Raw genomic sequence first — 17,279 nt, 5'->3', positions numbered from 1 at the left:
TTTTTTTTTTTTTAAATAAGAGGGCTTGACGAAGCAAACCTCCAGGTCTGAGACCTCACCCACTGTCCCCACTTTATTTTTTATATTTATTTATTTATTTAATTTATTTTTTGGCTGCGTTGGGTCTTCGTTGCCGTGCGCGCTTTCTCTAGTTGCAGCGAGCAGGGGGCTACTCTTCGTCGAAGTGCGCGGGCTTCTCATTGCGGTGGCTTCTCTTGCTGCGGAGCACGGGGCTCTAGGCGCCTGGGCTTCAGTAGTTGTGGCTCAAGGGCTCTAGAGCGCAGGCTCAGTAGTTGGGGCGCACCGGCTTAGTTGCTCCGCGGCATGTGGGATTTTCCCGGGCCAGGGCTCGAACCCGTGTCCCCTGCGTTGGCAGGAGGATTCTTAACCACTACGCCACCAGAGAAGCCCTCAAAAACATTAATGTCTTGGAAGAATTTTAAAAGGTGAGGGGAATGTGAAAGTGTTCTAGATAAAAGGAGACTACAGAGATTTGGCAACTAAAGGCAATGCAGGATCTCTGATTGGATCCTGGATTGGGACAAAAAAAAAAAGCTGTCAAAGACATTATCAGGACAATTGGGGAATTTGATTATGGAAAGCTTGTAGTATTGTAACAACATTAAATTTCCTGAGTGTGATAATACTACTGTGATTATTTAAAATAATATCCTTGGGAATTCCCTGGCGGTCCAGTGGTTAGGACTCGGTACTTTCACTGCAGAGGGCCTGGGTTCAATTCCTGGTCGGGAAATAAGATCTGACAAGCTGCGTGGGGGCAGCCAAAAATAAATAAATAAATAAAATTTAAATAAATAAATAATAAAATAATATCCTTGTATCCTCATTCTTAGTATTTAGGATAGCTAGGGTATTTGAAGTGATATCTGATATGTTTTCAATTTATTATGAAATGCTTCAAAAAAACAAAAAAGTGTGTGCATGTGTGAGAGAGAATCACTAAACATGAAATGTAAACGGTTGCTGAACCTAGGTAAAGGGTATATAAGTGTTCATTGTACTATGCTCTCAAATTTTCTGTGGATTTGAAATATTTTGAACCAAAAAGTTGAGGATAAAAATCAATGTAGCAGAAAGACACAGCAGTTAACGGAGGAAGCAGTCAGCTCCCCCCATACAAACTCCATTAGCTTCGGAGCCACCGCTGGGGCCCCATACTGGGCTGCAAGCCCTAAGAACGCCTATGCCTTTTTCACCCTTGTTTCTCCAGCATCCTGGTCCAGAACATGTGTTCAGTACACATGCATGCATGACATCCTCCCTCCGGAGTCTGCTCCCAGGAAGCCACGGCAGAGTTAGTGCTGGGACAAATAAATCAGGATGGTGGCCCCAGGCGTCGCATTTCGAGGCCTTTGTGTTGCTGGAAGAACCAGACAACTGGAACTACGTCAACAGGGGCGACCCAGGGCTTGTCTCCTGGCGGTGCCCTTCTGGCCTCACCTGCCTTCTTGGGCAGGGAGGGGCAGAGCTTGCAGGGCTGTATTTGCTGCTCCCCATCCCCCTGTCATTGGCTCCAGAGAGTCAATAAAACCCCAAGAGTCTGGAGGAGAGCAGTTGGCCAGAGGGGCTGACCTTCATCATGGTTCTCTCCAGCATGGGACCAGGGGCTCTGTTCACCCCACCCCCACCCCCGTATCCTGGGAGGGGAGAGGGAAGCATCTGACTTCCTGCCCAAAGATCCAGAATCTGGAATCCAATCCCAGACCCTTCCTCAAAGACTTATCCACCACTCTGCAGTCCAGCCCAAGTCAGTGAGAGCTGGGGTGCTGACGACCACGTGTCTGACAAGGCATTGAGTCCTCCCAGCTGGAAAAGCCTCTGAATCTGTAAGAAAGAGAACACAAACCAACAATGACACACTCACAGCCTTAGTCTCAGTTCCCACCAAAACACAGAGCATTTCCTGTGCCTTTTCCGTTATTTCACAAGCTGCTTCTTACGTCTCCCTCTGGGCTCCAGGACAGACAGCTGTTTCTCCCCTCAGAAGCCAGACAGTTGCCTCCAGCTTCTCCTGGTCAACGCCATGGCCAAGACCCGTAGTGACCATCTGCTGTACTCCCTGGAAGAGCTGGTGCCCTATGACTTCGAGAAGTTCAAGTTCAAGCTGCAGAACACCAGCCTGGAGAAGGAGCACTCCCGGATTCCCCGGGGCCAACTCCAGACAGCCAAGCCAGTGAAGCTGGCCACTCTGCTGGTCACCCACTACGGGGAGGAGGACGCCGTGCGGCTGACCCTGCAGGTCCTGAGGGCCATCAACCAGCACCTTCTGGCAGAGGAGCTCAACAGGGCAATCGGCCCAGGTAAGCGGCCCCACGCGCCCTCCTCTCCCACTGCGACTGCTGGCTGTTTGCAGAGTGGGGTGGAAGGTGCAAGAGGGACCAGTTCGAACCAGTGCGTCCTGACTTGGGGGTTAGAAGTCCGAGGTCTGCAACAACCGCGGTGACTTCAGCCAAGCAAGTCCTTTCCCCCCTCTCTGGTCTTGGAAGCTGGAGTAAAGCTAAGGCTCAATGGCTTTTTTAAAAAAAACCCAGAAGTATGAGGTTCTGACTATGGGGCAGGATCAGGAAAGGCAGGAGCTGGATGCCTGTTGGTAGAGAATTCCTCACTTCATTTGTCATTAACACTTACCTACAGATGAGTATCTTTGGGTGAGCAAGAAACTAACCACTCCTGTCAACAGGGTTGATGGGTAATCTCATTGTTATCCACCTCATTTCAGTTTTGAGTTTTTCTCTAACACATGTTACAAAGATATTTTAAAATTCTAAAAGGACTTTCTCCTTCCTTTTCTTTTCCTTCCTTCCTTTCCTCTTTGTCTTTCTTTCTCTCCTTCCTTCTCTCTCTCCCTCTTCCTTTCTTCCTTCATCTTATCTTTCTTTCCTTTTTTCCTTCCTTATCCTTCTTCTGCTACTCTTTTGCCGTAACTTTCTGATTTTATTACATTGTGATCAAAGACTGTGGCCTACTTGATTTCTGCTTTTAAAGACTTTTTTTTGGAGATTTGGGGTGGGGGGTGCTAATCGGTGATCAGTTTAAAAAACTATTTTTCGATGTTTGAATTTTTCTTCTATTTCTAGACTTTAAGAATACATTAGGAATGCTTTCCATGTGCTTCTATGAGGTAGAAGAGTTTACATAACATAAAAATTCTCTGCTCTTTGAAAGAGTGATAAAGCTAAACTGTAATCTGAGTTGGTGTAATTTGATGAGTAGAATTTTAAAATTAATTTTTTGTATTTTAAAATCGGGTTATTCATCTCTTCAGGATTTCTTACCAGTTCTTGAGCCAGTTTTCATAACATATTTTTCCTAGAAAGCCAATAGCAAAGTGTTTTAAGCAACTATAATTTTAATAAGGGCTTTTCAAACCAAAAATTAAGGTGCTAATTATAGGTTATTTTCATTTCTTTATTAAAGTAGTGGTTTTCACATTGTATCCCAGGAAGACATTTCAGGGATTCTTTAGAATGTTAGCAAATACTTGATTCAAATTTTATTAATTGTTTAACTTACAAAACTAACAAATTCATATTAAAATGAGTCATTAACCAAATTTTAAAATATTGGAGGCCATCAGTGTGACAGTTCATGCTTGAACTCCTTTTTATGGAGACCTTGGAATTCAGCCCTTCCTGTCATTTCTGTTTAATTAAACATTGTTCTGAAATTTCCAGGCAAGCTGTCTTTTAAAAAAAATTACCATTTACACTTATCTGAGTTAGGATTTTCTTCACTTCATGAAACCAAAGGGGGGAAAAAAACCCCAAAATAAATTAGTTTCTGAAGTTTTAACTGTCCTTCATGACCCCAATTTCAATTTTTTGTTCCGATCTTTATTGACTGATAAGTGAGCTTTGTAGATCTGTAAATCGCACACAAATGTATACCAATAAACTAGGGTTTTCACTTATATATTAAGAATTCTATGTAAGACCTTATATTGGAAACAAGCTCTCCTGCCTAAAAAGTTTGAAAAGCACTATTTCAGAAATAAGATAGCAGATAATTAGTATGTTCTTATTTAATGGTAATTGACTGCTGTTGTCTAGAATGTCCTGAACTTCTCTAATTTCCAAAGGGATTCTGTCTTCTCTCCCTTCCCCCAAACCTTGAACCTGAGCACCGGACATTTTCATGCCTTTTCATCTCATTGTCTTTTCAGGGTGTCAGGTAAAAGAAAGTGACACAGACCGTTCAGCAATGTCTGGTTCCTCTGGGGAGATTAAGCCCAAGAGTCTGAAGATACCAGATGGCCTGGAAGGTGACAAGCAGCAACAAAGTGGTGATGGGGCTGGCTGCCCACCACCCATCCAGCCTGAGGCTGGAAGGGGGCCCCAGAAGAAGCCTCTGGGCCAACGGAGAGATCAGAAAGGCTCTGAGGGCCTAGATGTGCAGGGCAAGCCAGGGGCCAGGAACACAACTCTGTCTTCCAAGAGAAGCCCCTTTCCCAGCAAGCCACAGGGGGAGAAGGGGAGCAATGTGGGGGTCAGGCTGCGCAGGAACGCCAGCTCTGCAGGAAGGCTCCAAGGACTCTCCAGTGGGTCGTTTGCTGGGTCCCTGGGAAGGAAAGAATTTAAGATATCTGAAGCATATTTACCTTCAGGAAAGAAGCGACCCAAAAGTCTTGAATTTACCATTTCTCCAGGAGAGACAGAACCTCTCAACCCAGAAACTCTTCTGCTTCAAGAGAAAATGAGAAGTGAGAATCCAGGCTCAGCAGCCACTCTGAACACAGGGGCTACTGTGGCTGCAGAGAAAGGCTCCAGGAATCCAGAACACGCCATGACTCTGGAGGGGGGAGCACTCAGGAATACACTTTCCAGTGTATCATTGGCTGGAAAGAAGATCTGGGAGCATCCAGAGTCCACAGTACCTGCAGAGAAGAGTGGAACTGAGGCTCCAAAGACCTCTAAGACCTTGAAGGAGGTGGTAGGTGGTGTGCTCCATGATCCTTCAAATCCAGAAGTCCCTCCATCTTCAGGTAAGAAAGGACCTCAGAATCCAGAAGACCTGGCATCCTTAGGAATGACGACCTTTGCAGGTTTCCCCCTGCAAACCTGCTTTTATCCCCACTGTATTCATTTCACTGGATCCCTGGGTCCCCCTTGAGATCCTCCACCCTTTGAGAATCTGATGTAGGCTCTGAATTCTGAAAAATGCATATCTGCACATTTTCATAAAATGTTGCAAACATTTCAGTTAGTTAGTTCTTAGACACTCTAAAGTCCTTCTTTAGAATTCCCAAGGGCTCCATGGACCCCAGGTTGAACATCTGAGAAAGACTGGGTACAAATATCACCTTCTCACAATACCTCATGGCAGTATGTCATGGGACTGCGATTCTGCTATTCGCCTCTCTCTGAGCAGGGAGGGAGCTGTTGGCTAAAGTCCTAGGTCTCTTTTACTAAAGAGGCAGAAATTAGGATGGTGATGGGTTGTGAATGACAGAAACGCCAAAATAACATAACTGAAACAAGATAGACATTTGTTCCTCTTTCACATAAATGACACACAGGTGGTCCAGGACAAATGTGGTACCCCATGGTCAGGAACCCAAGCTCCTGCTGCTTTTCTGCTCTAAGGAGTTTGCTCTCAAGGTCGTGGTCTCAGATGGTGGCATCCTCATTACAGGCAGCAGGATGGAGGGACAAAGGAGAATAGTATCACTTAGGGAAGGTTTTCGGAAGTTTCTAGATGCCGCTCGTCATGCCTACATTTACTTCCTCTTGGCCAGAATGTACAGGCACGTCGTGGGTTTGGTTCCAGACCACTGCAATAAAGCGAATACTGCAGTAAAGCAAGTCACATGAATTTTCTGGTTTCCCGGTGCATATGTTTATACTATACTATCATCTATATTAAGTGTGCAATAGCATTATGTCTAAAAAAAAAAAGTACCTACCTTAAGTATACTTTATTGCAAAAAAAAAAAAACTTTATTGCTAAAAAATGTTCACCATCATCTGACAACACAGAGTTGCCACAAACCTTCATTTTGTAAAAAATGAAGTCTGTGAAGGGCAATAAAGTGAAGTGCAATGAAGTGAGGTGTGTCTGGAGTCACATGACCACATCTAACTGCAAGGGAGGCTAAGAAATGTAGTTTTTTTGGGGGGGGGGGGCGGGGAACAGCCATATGGACAGCAATCAATGCTATCACAAGGGAAGGAGGGGAAAACGGTCACTGGGGAGCTCGCAGTCTCACTTGCAGATGTGATATGAATTCCTGGAACCCTGCGAGAGGAGGTGGCAGGAGGGGACTCGTGGATTGAGTACGTTTCTATTCCTCCTGTATCTCCTGTCATTTCTGCTTTATGAATCTGTGCTATGGTCTTGGGGCAGAGCTGGTCACAGCTGTAGGTCATCACGGTGGGCTATACCCTTCAGCCTTGTAAAGTCCCCTTCTTTACTTTCACCTCATGCTTCCTGAATCTGGATGTGAGCAGTGGCCCATTCATTCCTTCATTCAACACGCACTTCCCAAATGCTCACCACATGCCAGGGATTCTGCTAGGGGCTGGGGGTCTGGCCATGAGCGAGTCATCATCCCTTGGGAGCTCTACACAAGTTATGAGCAGTCTAGGTGGTGGTTAAGTGGCAAACACCAGTCAGAATGTCTTACTATCTTTATATCACCTGTATCAGTGTACGTGCAGGAGGAAGGCATAGAATTTGTAGCAAAAGGCCTTTCTTTAGGATAAATGCCCAAGAATTCCAATCCTCAGGACTGGTATGAGATCTAGCCCTTAGCCCTCAGTCCCAGTGGCTCCTTTGCTACCTCGCTGGAGGGAAGTCGGGGGAGGACAAGCTAGGGAGAGGCCTCAGTCTAACCGAGAATGTACGTATCCCAGGCACGGACTCTCGCTAAGCTGTGATTTGCAGCATTCCTTGGTAACATCTTGGGTTTGTCACTCATGAGATTTTTCCACTGCTATGTCCCCAGGGAGGCCTCAGGACAAGGCTGTGTGTCCCCTTTGCCATGCCCAGGAAGGAGACCCGGTTGGTGGCAGCTGCGTGCATGTTTCCTGCAGCTGCTCCGTTGCTTCTAGGGATCCTGAGGCCTCACACGGCCACTCATCCAGCTGCCCTCGGTGCCAGGACTTGCTCCCGGGGGAGAGCCATGGAAGCCTCGAGTGGCAGGAGGGCCTGCAGATGGCCAGCCTGAGCCCCAAGTCCCTGCCACAGTGTGAGCGTCACATGAAGCAGGTCCAGCTGCTCTTCTGCGAGGACCACGGGGAACCCATCTGCCTCATCTGCGGGCTGAGTCAGGAGCACCGAGGCCACCGGGTTCGCCCCATCGAGGAGGCCGCCCTGGAATACAAGGTAGGGCTTCCTGCTTTGGGGTCCTTCACTGCTGGGCACTTGAACACATCGGGGCTTGCTTCATTTCCCCCAAAACCCTGGGAGTTGGTGCATTGGCCAGCATCTTTGGGCTGTAAATGGCAAACACAATACAAAGCAAGCCAGCAAAGAGGGATTTACTGGTTCATGTAGCTCAGAGGTCTATGGGAATCTAGCTTCAGGTATGGCTGAATCCAGGTGCTCACAAGAGGTCATTAGAAATCTTTCTCACTGCCTCTTGGCTCTGCTCCCTTTGGTGTGATGGATTCATTCTTCCTCTTTCCTGGGTACCTCTCCCTGTGCTCTTGGCTGCCTCATCCTCAGCTTTATTCCCTGAAGCAAGTTTTCCCATCTAGAGTTGGCACCAAAATGGCAGGAGCCAAGTTCAAGCTTTGACAAGTGCTCTTTTTTTCCAGGAACAAATTCAGAAGCAGCTGGGGCATCTGAAGGAGTTGAGAAAATCTGGAGAGGAGCAGAGATCTCAGGGGGATAAGAAGACAGCAAACTCCCTGGTAAGGATAGGGTGGTCTGTGGCCAGTCTTTGCCTGGATTCACCCCTGCAGAAGGAGGGAGGGAACCGAGAGTGAGCAGGAGTCCCTGAGGTCCTGTACTGGTTCACAGGGAAGCAGAGCCGATCACATAGTTAGAATCACCTGCTCTTGGGGGGCAGGGAATAACAGGTGTCAAAGGATGAGCTTGTCCCGAGGGAAACCACCTCCAGCAAGAAGTGGCATCTCCCAGGACCCTGTCATGCTTTCTTAGACTCACCACAAAATGGTTTCGAGAAACGAATGCCAGTGGCTGTAGCTGAGGAATGGGATTGAGGAAAGGGGAGGAGAGACTTTTCAACTTTAAATACTCCTCTGTATTGCTTTTATAATTGTTGTTGTGGTCTATTGTACTTTTTTTTCTTTACAAAAACCATGTTGATTTTTAAAATTCAAATGCTTAAAGTAGACATTTTCTTTAAAACTGTGGTTTTGCAACGCCACAGATTTCAATAAGTACAACTTAGTGGCCTTCCTGTTAAGCTGTTGTCCAGACTCGGATGCGTTAAGTTGCTCCTGTTTTCCCTGCATGCGAAGGAGCCTACCCACAGAGCCTTGATTTGTCTGGTGCATTTCTGTTGGTTGGATCCTGTCTCCCACTCTGAGTTCCAAACTTCTTCAGGGACCCACCACACTGCAGTGGGAAACAGGCAAAGATAACAAAGGGCAGAATGGGAGGAGGGTGGCATTGGTCCAGGGGTCTGACTTTTGGGAAACTCTTGAGTTGCAGTAAAATGAAAACCCTTTCCTATAATCCCAGGTGGCTTGGAACTTGTGGATGTAGCAGAGGTCAGGGGTGTCCCCCCCAAGGAGGGTGAGGCAGGAGCCTGGGCTGCTCAGGGAAACCCAGGGAGACAAGAGGGTCCAGCCTTCCCTTAAGATACAGTGTCACGGGCTCTGTGGAAAGGAGATGCTGTTTTCAGGCCTTTGCCTTCTACTCCTCCTTTTTTCAATAATTAAAAGAAAAATTTTTAATCATAGGGAAGGGGTAGGGAAAGCTCTTCTTTATAGCAGAAAGCCAGATAAAACAAGTATAGAAGAATAATTGAATTAGAAAATTTCCACTATACAATTGACACCGACAGGGATCAGCAACAGATACTAAAATTTTTAGAGAAAATCGTTAGAGAACGGGATATTTACACACTCTCAAAGTACCACTCCCCAAATTACTTAGGAATTATAAAGGAAATAATATATATTTACAGTAGCGATATCTGGTAGACGCTTCCTTAACCAAGCATCAATCCTAGTATGACTAAAATGGTGATGGCAAACTGGACAGTCTTTGCCTCCCAGTGGGGTATGCTAGAAAGAGCATGGCATTAGGTCTATGGTATTCTTGCCCCAAATGTTTCTCCTGAATTTAATCATGAGCAAAATTATAGAATTTTAGAATATAGGCCATTGAATGAGACAACTGACCTGTCCTCTTAAAAAAAAGTCCACGTTACTGCCATCAACAACAACAAGAAGTGTTCCAGACTCCATGTTTAGGAACGTCACATTGGAAACTTGAAACTGGCCACGGTGGGAATATCAACACCACAGAAATGGCAAATGCCACAGCCCAGCCTTGATTGATTGTTTTGTTGATGGTCTAGACTTAGAAAGTGTTGGAGAAAGTGTGACTTGTGCAGACCAGATGCACAGGTGCATGTCTGTGGTGCTGCATTCTAAAGACTGAGAGAACAGTCTTCTGCACCGGAAACCCAGGACGTGATTCAGCAGGGTTGCTGATGTCACAGAGGAAGGAGTGAGGTTCCACACACATCGAGTTTATAGACTCACTCCTTAATTACAAGAAAATACCAAGCAACATCAGAACCACTCTCGAATGTCGACTAAGGGACTATGGTGGGCGGGGGAACAGGAGCCGGGCAAACATCCACGAAGCATCCTGTGAGGCCCTGGGCTCTCTGGAATTTACACCAGAGTTCTATCCACTAGTATTTTTTGTTAATTGTGTATCAGTTTAGCTAATAAATGAATGTGCCCATATTAAAAACAACAACGACAAAAGGTGAAGAAACTTTTTTGGTTCAAAAGAACTAAAGACTTAATCCTGTCCTTTTGAGCCAAAAATGAGATTTCTTCTGTCCAGTCCTAGTAGATCTGAAGGGCCCTCTCCCTCCTTGGAGGAAGGAAAGATGCCCTAGAGCCACTTCACATGTCCACAGAAGCTTTTTAGTGATGATGAGAAAGAGGACGGCAGAAGAGGTCATGGTTGGCCAGTGTGCAAGAGTATTGGAAGTCAAGTTCACTTGCGTTCAAATAGATGGACTGACTGACCCCTTTCAGGGCAGCCTGAGACTGTCGGGGAGTGGAGAGAACTCTCCCTCCTGGAGATTTGTGGTCCTGACCTTGTCTGTTTATGACTCCAGACATATGCAATCCTCACGCTGCCTTTCAAGGAAGGAAGAAGGTGACACCAGTTATCTTAGTGTTCTGGGGCTGCCCTAACAAAGTACCATAAACTGGGCGGCTTAAACCACAGAAATGTATGCCTCCCACAGTTCTGGAGGCAAGGTGTTGGCAGAGCTGCTTCCTTCTGAGGGCCGTGAGGGAAGGCTGCTCCAAGGCCTCTCTCCTTAGCTTTTAGGTGTCTCCTTCCCCCTGTGTCTCTTTACATGGCATTCTCCATGTGTGTGTATCTGTGTCCAAATTTCCCCACTCCAGTGGCCCACCCCACTCCAGCATGACCTCATCTTAACTAATTGCATCCTCAATGACCCTATTTCCAAATAAGATCATACACTCAGGTACTGGGGTTAGGACTTATAACACATACATTTTGGAGGGGACACAATTCAATCTATTTTACCAGGTTTTAGGACATTTTCCAAAAGCCAACCTGTTCTGGAAGGTTCCAGCCCATTTTGCCTCCTACTCTGGAATTCAGGCCTCCAAGAGGCTGAGGAAGCCTGCTCTTACCCACCTCCAGGAGGTGGGCTTCTGCGGGTTCCCTGGGCACACACGTCTACCTCACCGCATAGGCCCCTACACCTCCCTGACTTCTGTTCCCCAGAAACAAGCTGAAACCCAGAAGCAGAGAATCCAGTACCAGTTGGAGCAGTTATGCCAGTTTTTAGAGCAGCAAGAGCAGCTCTTTGTGGCCTGTCTGGAGGAGCTGGGCCAGACCATTGGCCAAGTCAGGGAGACATATGGCACCCGGGTGACAAGGGACATCGCCCTTCTCGACAAGCTGATTGGGGAGCTGGAGGCCAAGCAGTGCCAGCCGGAATGGGAGCTTATGAAGGTAAGTGTGGCTGGGTCTGGCCTTCCCCCATCCACTGTGCACAGTAGGGTGACATGGGCTCCCAGCACTGCCATCAGCTCTGCCCAAGCCAGTGGGTAAGGCCCTTAGGGCCGGGGGTGGGATTTGGTCTTGGTGACCCACAATGCCCAGGCCCCTTCAATGAATTCTCAGGAGCCCAGGATGGCCCAGTATCTAGGGGATCCCATGACATCTCCCAGAAGAGATCAGCAGAGTTTGGGTACAGTTATGTGCAGGCCCCAGCAGGGGTGCCACCTCAGCAGATTAATATTAGAACTGGGGAGAGGTGCCCCATTTTTGCTGACACTGTGGGGCTGGGAGCCCAGGAGGAGAGGCCAGGAGTCAGCACAGCCCCTATGAGACTGGTAATAGAGAACTTCCCTCTTTTCTCTCCTAGGACATCGGAGTCACCCTGCACAGGTACCAAGAGGTCCCCTGATGATCCCTTGGGTGTCCTGCAGGAAGCATTTGGGGAGGCAGACCTAGGAGGGAGATGATCCCAACCCGGGGCCTGTGGCTCCTCCCTGGGTCCTCCCCTCTCCTGCAGCTTCCGAAGGTGAAGGCCTTTCTGGACTTGTGTAGCAAGAATGGGAGCACAGTCAGGAGGGGGAGCATGGGGTCAAAGACTGGACCAAATGAACATGGCCTGTTGTGTGGTGGTGGCTTCATAAGAACCCCCCCCAACAGACTGTGTCCCATGCAATTCGCCTTATGAAAACTGTTCCTGCAGGAGTGCTTGTGGCCACAGCGAGGGAAGCACTTTCCAGGAGTGGATCTGCTAAGCCCAGTAGGCAGGGGAAGGGAGGGAAGAGGAGGGGAGGGAAGGGGAGGGGAAGGGAGGGGAAGAGGCTGGACCTTCCAATCGCCTGGGGGAGCTTTACAAAATCCTGACATCCAGGTCCCGGCAGACAAATTAAACCTGAATCTTCAGGAGTACAACCCAGGCATCAATTTTTTAAAGTATTTTTTTGGTGGTAAAATATACATAACAAAATTTACCATTTTAACCATTTAAAAATGTACAGTTCAGTGGCTTTAAGTACATTCGCATTGTTGTGCAACCATCACCATGATCCATCCCCAGAATTTTCTCATCTTCCCAAATGGAAACTCCCTACCATTAAACAACTCCCCAATCTCCCCTCCCCCAACCCTTGGCAACCACCATTCTACTCTCCGTCTATATGAATCTGACTACTCTAACTACATCATATAAGTGGAATCATACAATATTTGTGTTTTTGTGTCTGACCTACCTCACTTAGCATAATGTCTTCAAGGTTCATTCATGTTGTAGAATGTGCCAAAATTCCATTCCTTTTTAAGGCTGAATAATATTCCATCATGTGTATATACATTTTGTTTATCTATTCATCCATCAGTGGATACTAGGTTGCTTCTACCTTTTGGCTACTGTGAATGATGCTGCTATGAATATCGGCATACCTATATTTGTTTGAGTCCTGCTTTCACTTCTTTTGGGTATATCCCCAGAAGTGGAATTGCTGTATCATACAGTAATTCTATGTTCAGGTTTTTGAGGAACTAGAGTACTATCTCCCATGATGTCTACACCATTTTACATTCCCACCAGCAATGCTCAAGGGTTCCAATTTCTCCATATCCTTGCTAACACTTGTTATTTTTTATTTTTTTTAAATAGTAGCCATCCTAATGGCTGTGAAGTGGTATCTCATTGTGTTTATTTTTCTCACTTAATATCATTTTTATTTCAATAGAAAGAAAAAGACTCAGGGAAGTGTAATTAATTTGACATAGGTAATTCTGGGCTGAGCATTTCAACATCAGTACCACTTTATGGCCATTATCAAAACTCACTGTGATTTTGATATCAGTGGTTTTTAAAACTCCTCCAGGTGATGCCAATCCATGGCCAGAGTTGAGGACCAGTGTTTAGAACTTGAAGCCCAGGGAGAACTTTCTTTGCGAAGCCAAGGCTGGACTGGGTGTGCCCTGTGGAGGCTGCACCTCCCTTCCAGCTCATGAGACCTTGGGCTACCCCCATGCTCCAGTCCTCTTTGGCCAATGATCTTTTGTCTCTAGGGCCAAGAAGGTGACTGTCCCTGAGCTGTGGGCCACCCCTCCAGAGGTGAAAGAAAAGATCCACCTGCTCTACCAGAAATCACAGTTTGTGGAGAAGCGCATGAGGCACTTCTTGGGTAGGTGGGCTTGTGGGAAGATGGGAGGCGCCTGCTCACCTCCTCCCTGAGAGCCACGTAGCCTGGAGCCCCCTGGTGTCCCTTCTCCATCCCCCATGGCCTTTCTGACTCTGCCTTCAGCCCCTCCCAGATCTGTCCCTATCCGGGAAACTAACTCAAACTCCTTCTCCTTTTAGAAACCCTGCGTTCAGAAATGGAAATGTTCAACGGTGAGTCCGGTGGTGGTAGTATGTGTTGGCCAGGGATTACGGCAATTTTCCCTTGTGCTGTTGATTTCTGGGAATTATTTAGAAAAGAGAAAACACCTGTAACAAAAGTGGGAGAAAAGTCATGACAAGTCCTCACAGGCTCTGTGCCAGGGTCGTTGGCTGTCAACTCACCAGAGCACAGAGTATCCAAGGCAGGCCTGTGTACCAGAGAGGAATGGGGTTATATCCAAGCAGAGGAAGCCATGTCCTGAGCAGGGAGAGGGAGTCACTGTCTTTCCTTGTTGTGGGGACCAGGGTAGATTTAGCCCTCTGAATGGGAATGCTCAGGATTTTTCCCATCTCCTTTTCTCTGTAGTTCCAGAACTGACTGGTGGTCAGGCACCCTGAGGCAAGTAGACTTGGCCTGCTGGGTCCCTGTGCTGTCCCCCGGTGCATTCCAGAAGAACGACCCTGTCCACGTTTCTTGGATGTGGGGAGAACCCTGTGGGGATGTTGCCCATGGACCTCAAGCTAGGAATTCTAATTCTCTCTGCAGTTAATGTGATTCTGGAAGCAGAAGCTGCCCACCCCAACCTCATCTTTCATCTTCTCTGATGACTTGAAGAGTGTGAGACTTGGAAAAAAAGTGGGACCGTCTACCTGCTAGTCCAGAAAGATTCTATAGCTGAATCATTGCCCTGGGCTCTCTGAGTTTGCTCTCTAGCTGCCATTACTGAGAAGTGAAGGTGGGAGACAAGACAGGGTGGGTCCTGGGTGTCTGCAAGGCAGCCACGAGCAGCAAGGAGAATATGGCTCTCTCACCAGAGAATGGTTATTGGGTAGAAATGATGATGAAGTAAAATGAGTGCCAGGCGTCCAGCTTTCCCTCCACCCAGATGAGGGAGCCCCCCAGGCATGTGGGCATCTTCCTGAACTACAAGACTGGGGACATTTCCTTTTACACTGTGACAGCCAAATCCCACATCTCAACATCCACTGGCTTCTTTTCCTCTGGGCCCCTTCAACCTATCTTCAGCCCCAGGACACATGATGGAGAGAACATGGATCCTCTGAATATCCATCCAGTGGGTGGCCAGGGGCCTCACTGAATATCCAACACTTTGCATCTTTCTTCAGGCTCCTGCCCTGTATCTTGAATCCATACATTCAACAGTCATTATTGAACACCTACTGGGTTCCAGCTGCTGTGGGGAATATAATCAATAAGAGAATAGGCCCTGTGCTCAAGGAGCTTATGGAACAGAAGCAGAAGTAAGCTGGGTAAACAAATATTGGTAAACCAAGGGTAAAGAGAATACATGTATTGATGACATGCCATGGATTTCAGAGAAGGAAGCACACAGCTGTTGCTTAATAAATCCTTGTATGAATTAGCACCCTAAGATGCTCCTGAGACAGAGAGCCCACCCTCGTTTTCCCTCAGGACTCCATGGCAAGGATGTGTTCCCTCATTCTATCCTCCTTTTTTTTTTTTTTATAAATAAAATTATTTATGAATAATAACATCATAGAGCTTACAAAAATGATCATTAACCATAACTTTTTAATTTTACAAATGAGAGTTTTGAGACCTGGAATTAATGCATTTTGTTCTTTTACTTATTTTTCTACCAGTGTTTGGGGACTGATTTTGGGCTAAAAGCAGCACCAGCTGCTGAGGTTACAGAGAGAGCAAGATAAAATTTCTGCCTTTTAGTGAAAACCTTAACTGTAGTAAGGATCTGAACAGTAAATGTATAAGCCCAGAGCAACATAGGTACTAAAATATAAATATATATTGGAACAATATGTGAGCATATTACAAGTAGTAACTGAATAGAGGATTCTGAGAGAATTTCACAGAGTATTTTAAGTGAGTCTTAATGACTAAGAATTATTTTGAAAAGGAGTGGTGAAAAGGCTTTTTAAGTGAAGAATGGCATATGAAGTGTCACAATATGAAGCAGCATGAGATTTACAGTTTAAAGTGCTTGATGGGTTTTTGATGGTATGTCAGTGTGGTATGAGAATGGAAACTCAAGACTCATATTGTCAAGAGCCTTATGCACTATGCATAGGAATTTGGACTTCATTGTGCTGTCAGGGAGAGCTAGTAAAGTGTTTCAGGGTGGCCAAATAGAGGTTAAGTGGCTTGTTATCATTCACAGGAAGTAGAGTTAAAGTCATGATTGAAATCCAATGTTCTTGTTCTTATTAACAAGTAGACTATAATAAGAGTATAATATATAATAATAATATTTATTATACATTTACTGTGTGTTTAGTTCCATGTTTTTATTTTAGTTAATCACCATAAAGCTATGGAATAGAGAAGAATTCTGCCTAGAATGACTTGCTGATTATAAGTAGGAAAAAATACTTTTGAGCCACTACGCTTTGATATTTGACCAAACCCTGTATATGTCTGCAGTTTCTATTTGCCTGAGAACTGGAAGAGTGAGTAAAAACAGCTATACCTTTATCACTTCAGGAAACTGAGAGATTATTTTGTGAATCTGTAATAAAACCCATTAAACTATCAAGACTTCTCAGCTAGATTAGAGTAGGTGGTAAGGGAAAAAAAATCGTTTATGGACAGAAAAAGACCTTGAAAAAAATCACATGAATGCCTTCAATAAGTCATTACATAGACCAAAACCATGCCGATGTCAGTCCATATCATGCTGGAGCCACCATAGAGCATCAGAGTTTAGGGTACAGGGAAGCAGGAAGAGAATGTCGGCCTACAGGGCAACAGTGAAAGATTTTAGTATCCACCGAGGAGACGGGATGAACCATTTTGAGACTCTGCCAGGGGTAGGAGGGCTTTTATAGGGTGAGATTAAGACGACTTTCCTTGTATTGTTTTCTCTAGTGGGTGTCTAAACTACTATTAATAAGATCCATAGTTTTGGTTATATTCTCCAAGGTTGCAGTGGAAATCAGAAAGCTATAAGACAGTTGAGTTTGGCTAAGTGAAAATTACCAATTATACTCAGAAAAGAGGAGAGGAAGCAGTATGAGACCATTAGTTAAATGCTACAAATATGACTTCCTTTAGTTGAGCATTTCTATCTCATTTATTGTTAAAAATGTCTTTTGAAGTCTCAAGATGAAAAATCACTTAGAAGCAGAAATCATTTTTAGGGCTTCCCTGGTGGCGCAGTGGTTGGAAACCCGACTGCCAATGCAGGGGACACGGGTTAAAGCCCTGGTCCGGGAAGATCCCACTTGCCGCGGAGCAACTAAGCCCGTGCGCCACAACTACTGAGCCTGCGCTCTAGAGCCCGCAAGCCACAACTACTGAAGCCCATGCGCCTAGAGCCCGTGCTCCGCAACAAGAGAAGCCACCGCGATGAGAAGCCCATGCACCGCAAAGAAGAGTAGCCCCCGCTCACCACAACTAGAGAAAAGCCCGCACGCAGCAACGAAGGCCCGACACAGCCAAAAATAAATAAATAAATAATTTAAAAAAAAAACTTTAAAAAAGAAATCATTTTTAACAGAGTCAATGATTAAGCCTGCGGGTACTAACAAAGCCTTTTATTACAAAGAGTCTGGTATGTAAGATGGTATTCTCTGTAGTATATTTTTTCTATAGATCTAAAGGACTAATCATTTCAGCAAAGGCTGGAACTCTAAAGCACTAGAATTTGTTTTGATCATATATTGCATTACTGTTAAATGCCCAGGCAATAAAAGTTATCCATTCTGTCTTCCTGGA

The 17,279-nt window shown here is 45.8% G+C and overlaps 1 protein-coding gene across 1 annotated transcript; it reads left to right on the top strand.

Moving 5' to 3' along the window:
• Positions 1 to 1,956: 1,956 nt before the first annotated feature.
• MEFV (MEFV innate immuity regulator, pyrin) lies at positions 1,957 to 15,827 on the top strand. Its single transcript, XM_036827569.1, is given in 12 exon segments — positions 1,957 to 2,321; positions 4,184 to 5,002; positions 6,965 to 7,344; positions 7,779 to 7,874; positions 10,939 to 11,169; positions 11,585 to 11,607; positions 13,252 to 13,367; positions 13,544 to 13,576; positions 13,932 to 13,964; positions 14,112 to 14,158; positions 14,160 to 14,195; positions 14,197 to 15,827. Coding segments are annotated over 12 exon segments (2,559 nt in total). The 5' UTR covers positions 1,957 to 2,044; the 3' UTR covers positions 14,665 to 15,827.
• The last annotated feature ends 1,452 nt before the right edge of the window (positions 15,828 to 17,279 follow it).

Source organism: Balaenoptera musculus, chromosome 15, assembly GCF_009873245.2.
Source record: "Balaenoptera musculus isolate JJ_BM4_2016_0621 chromosome 15, mBalMus1.pri.v3, whole genome shotgun sequence".
NCBI classification, from domain to species: Eukaryota; Metazoa; Chordata; class Mammalia; order Artiodactyla; family Balaenopteridae; genus Balaenoptera; species Balaenoptera musculus.
Note: the sequence above shows the minus strand (reverse complement) of the source record. Positions and strands in the feature narration are given on the sequence as shown.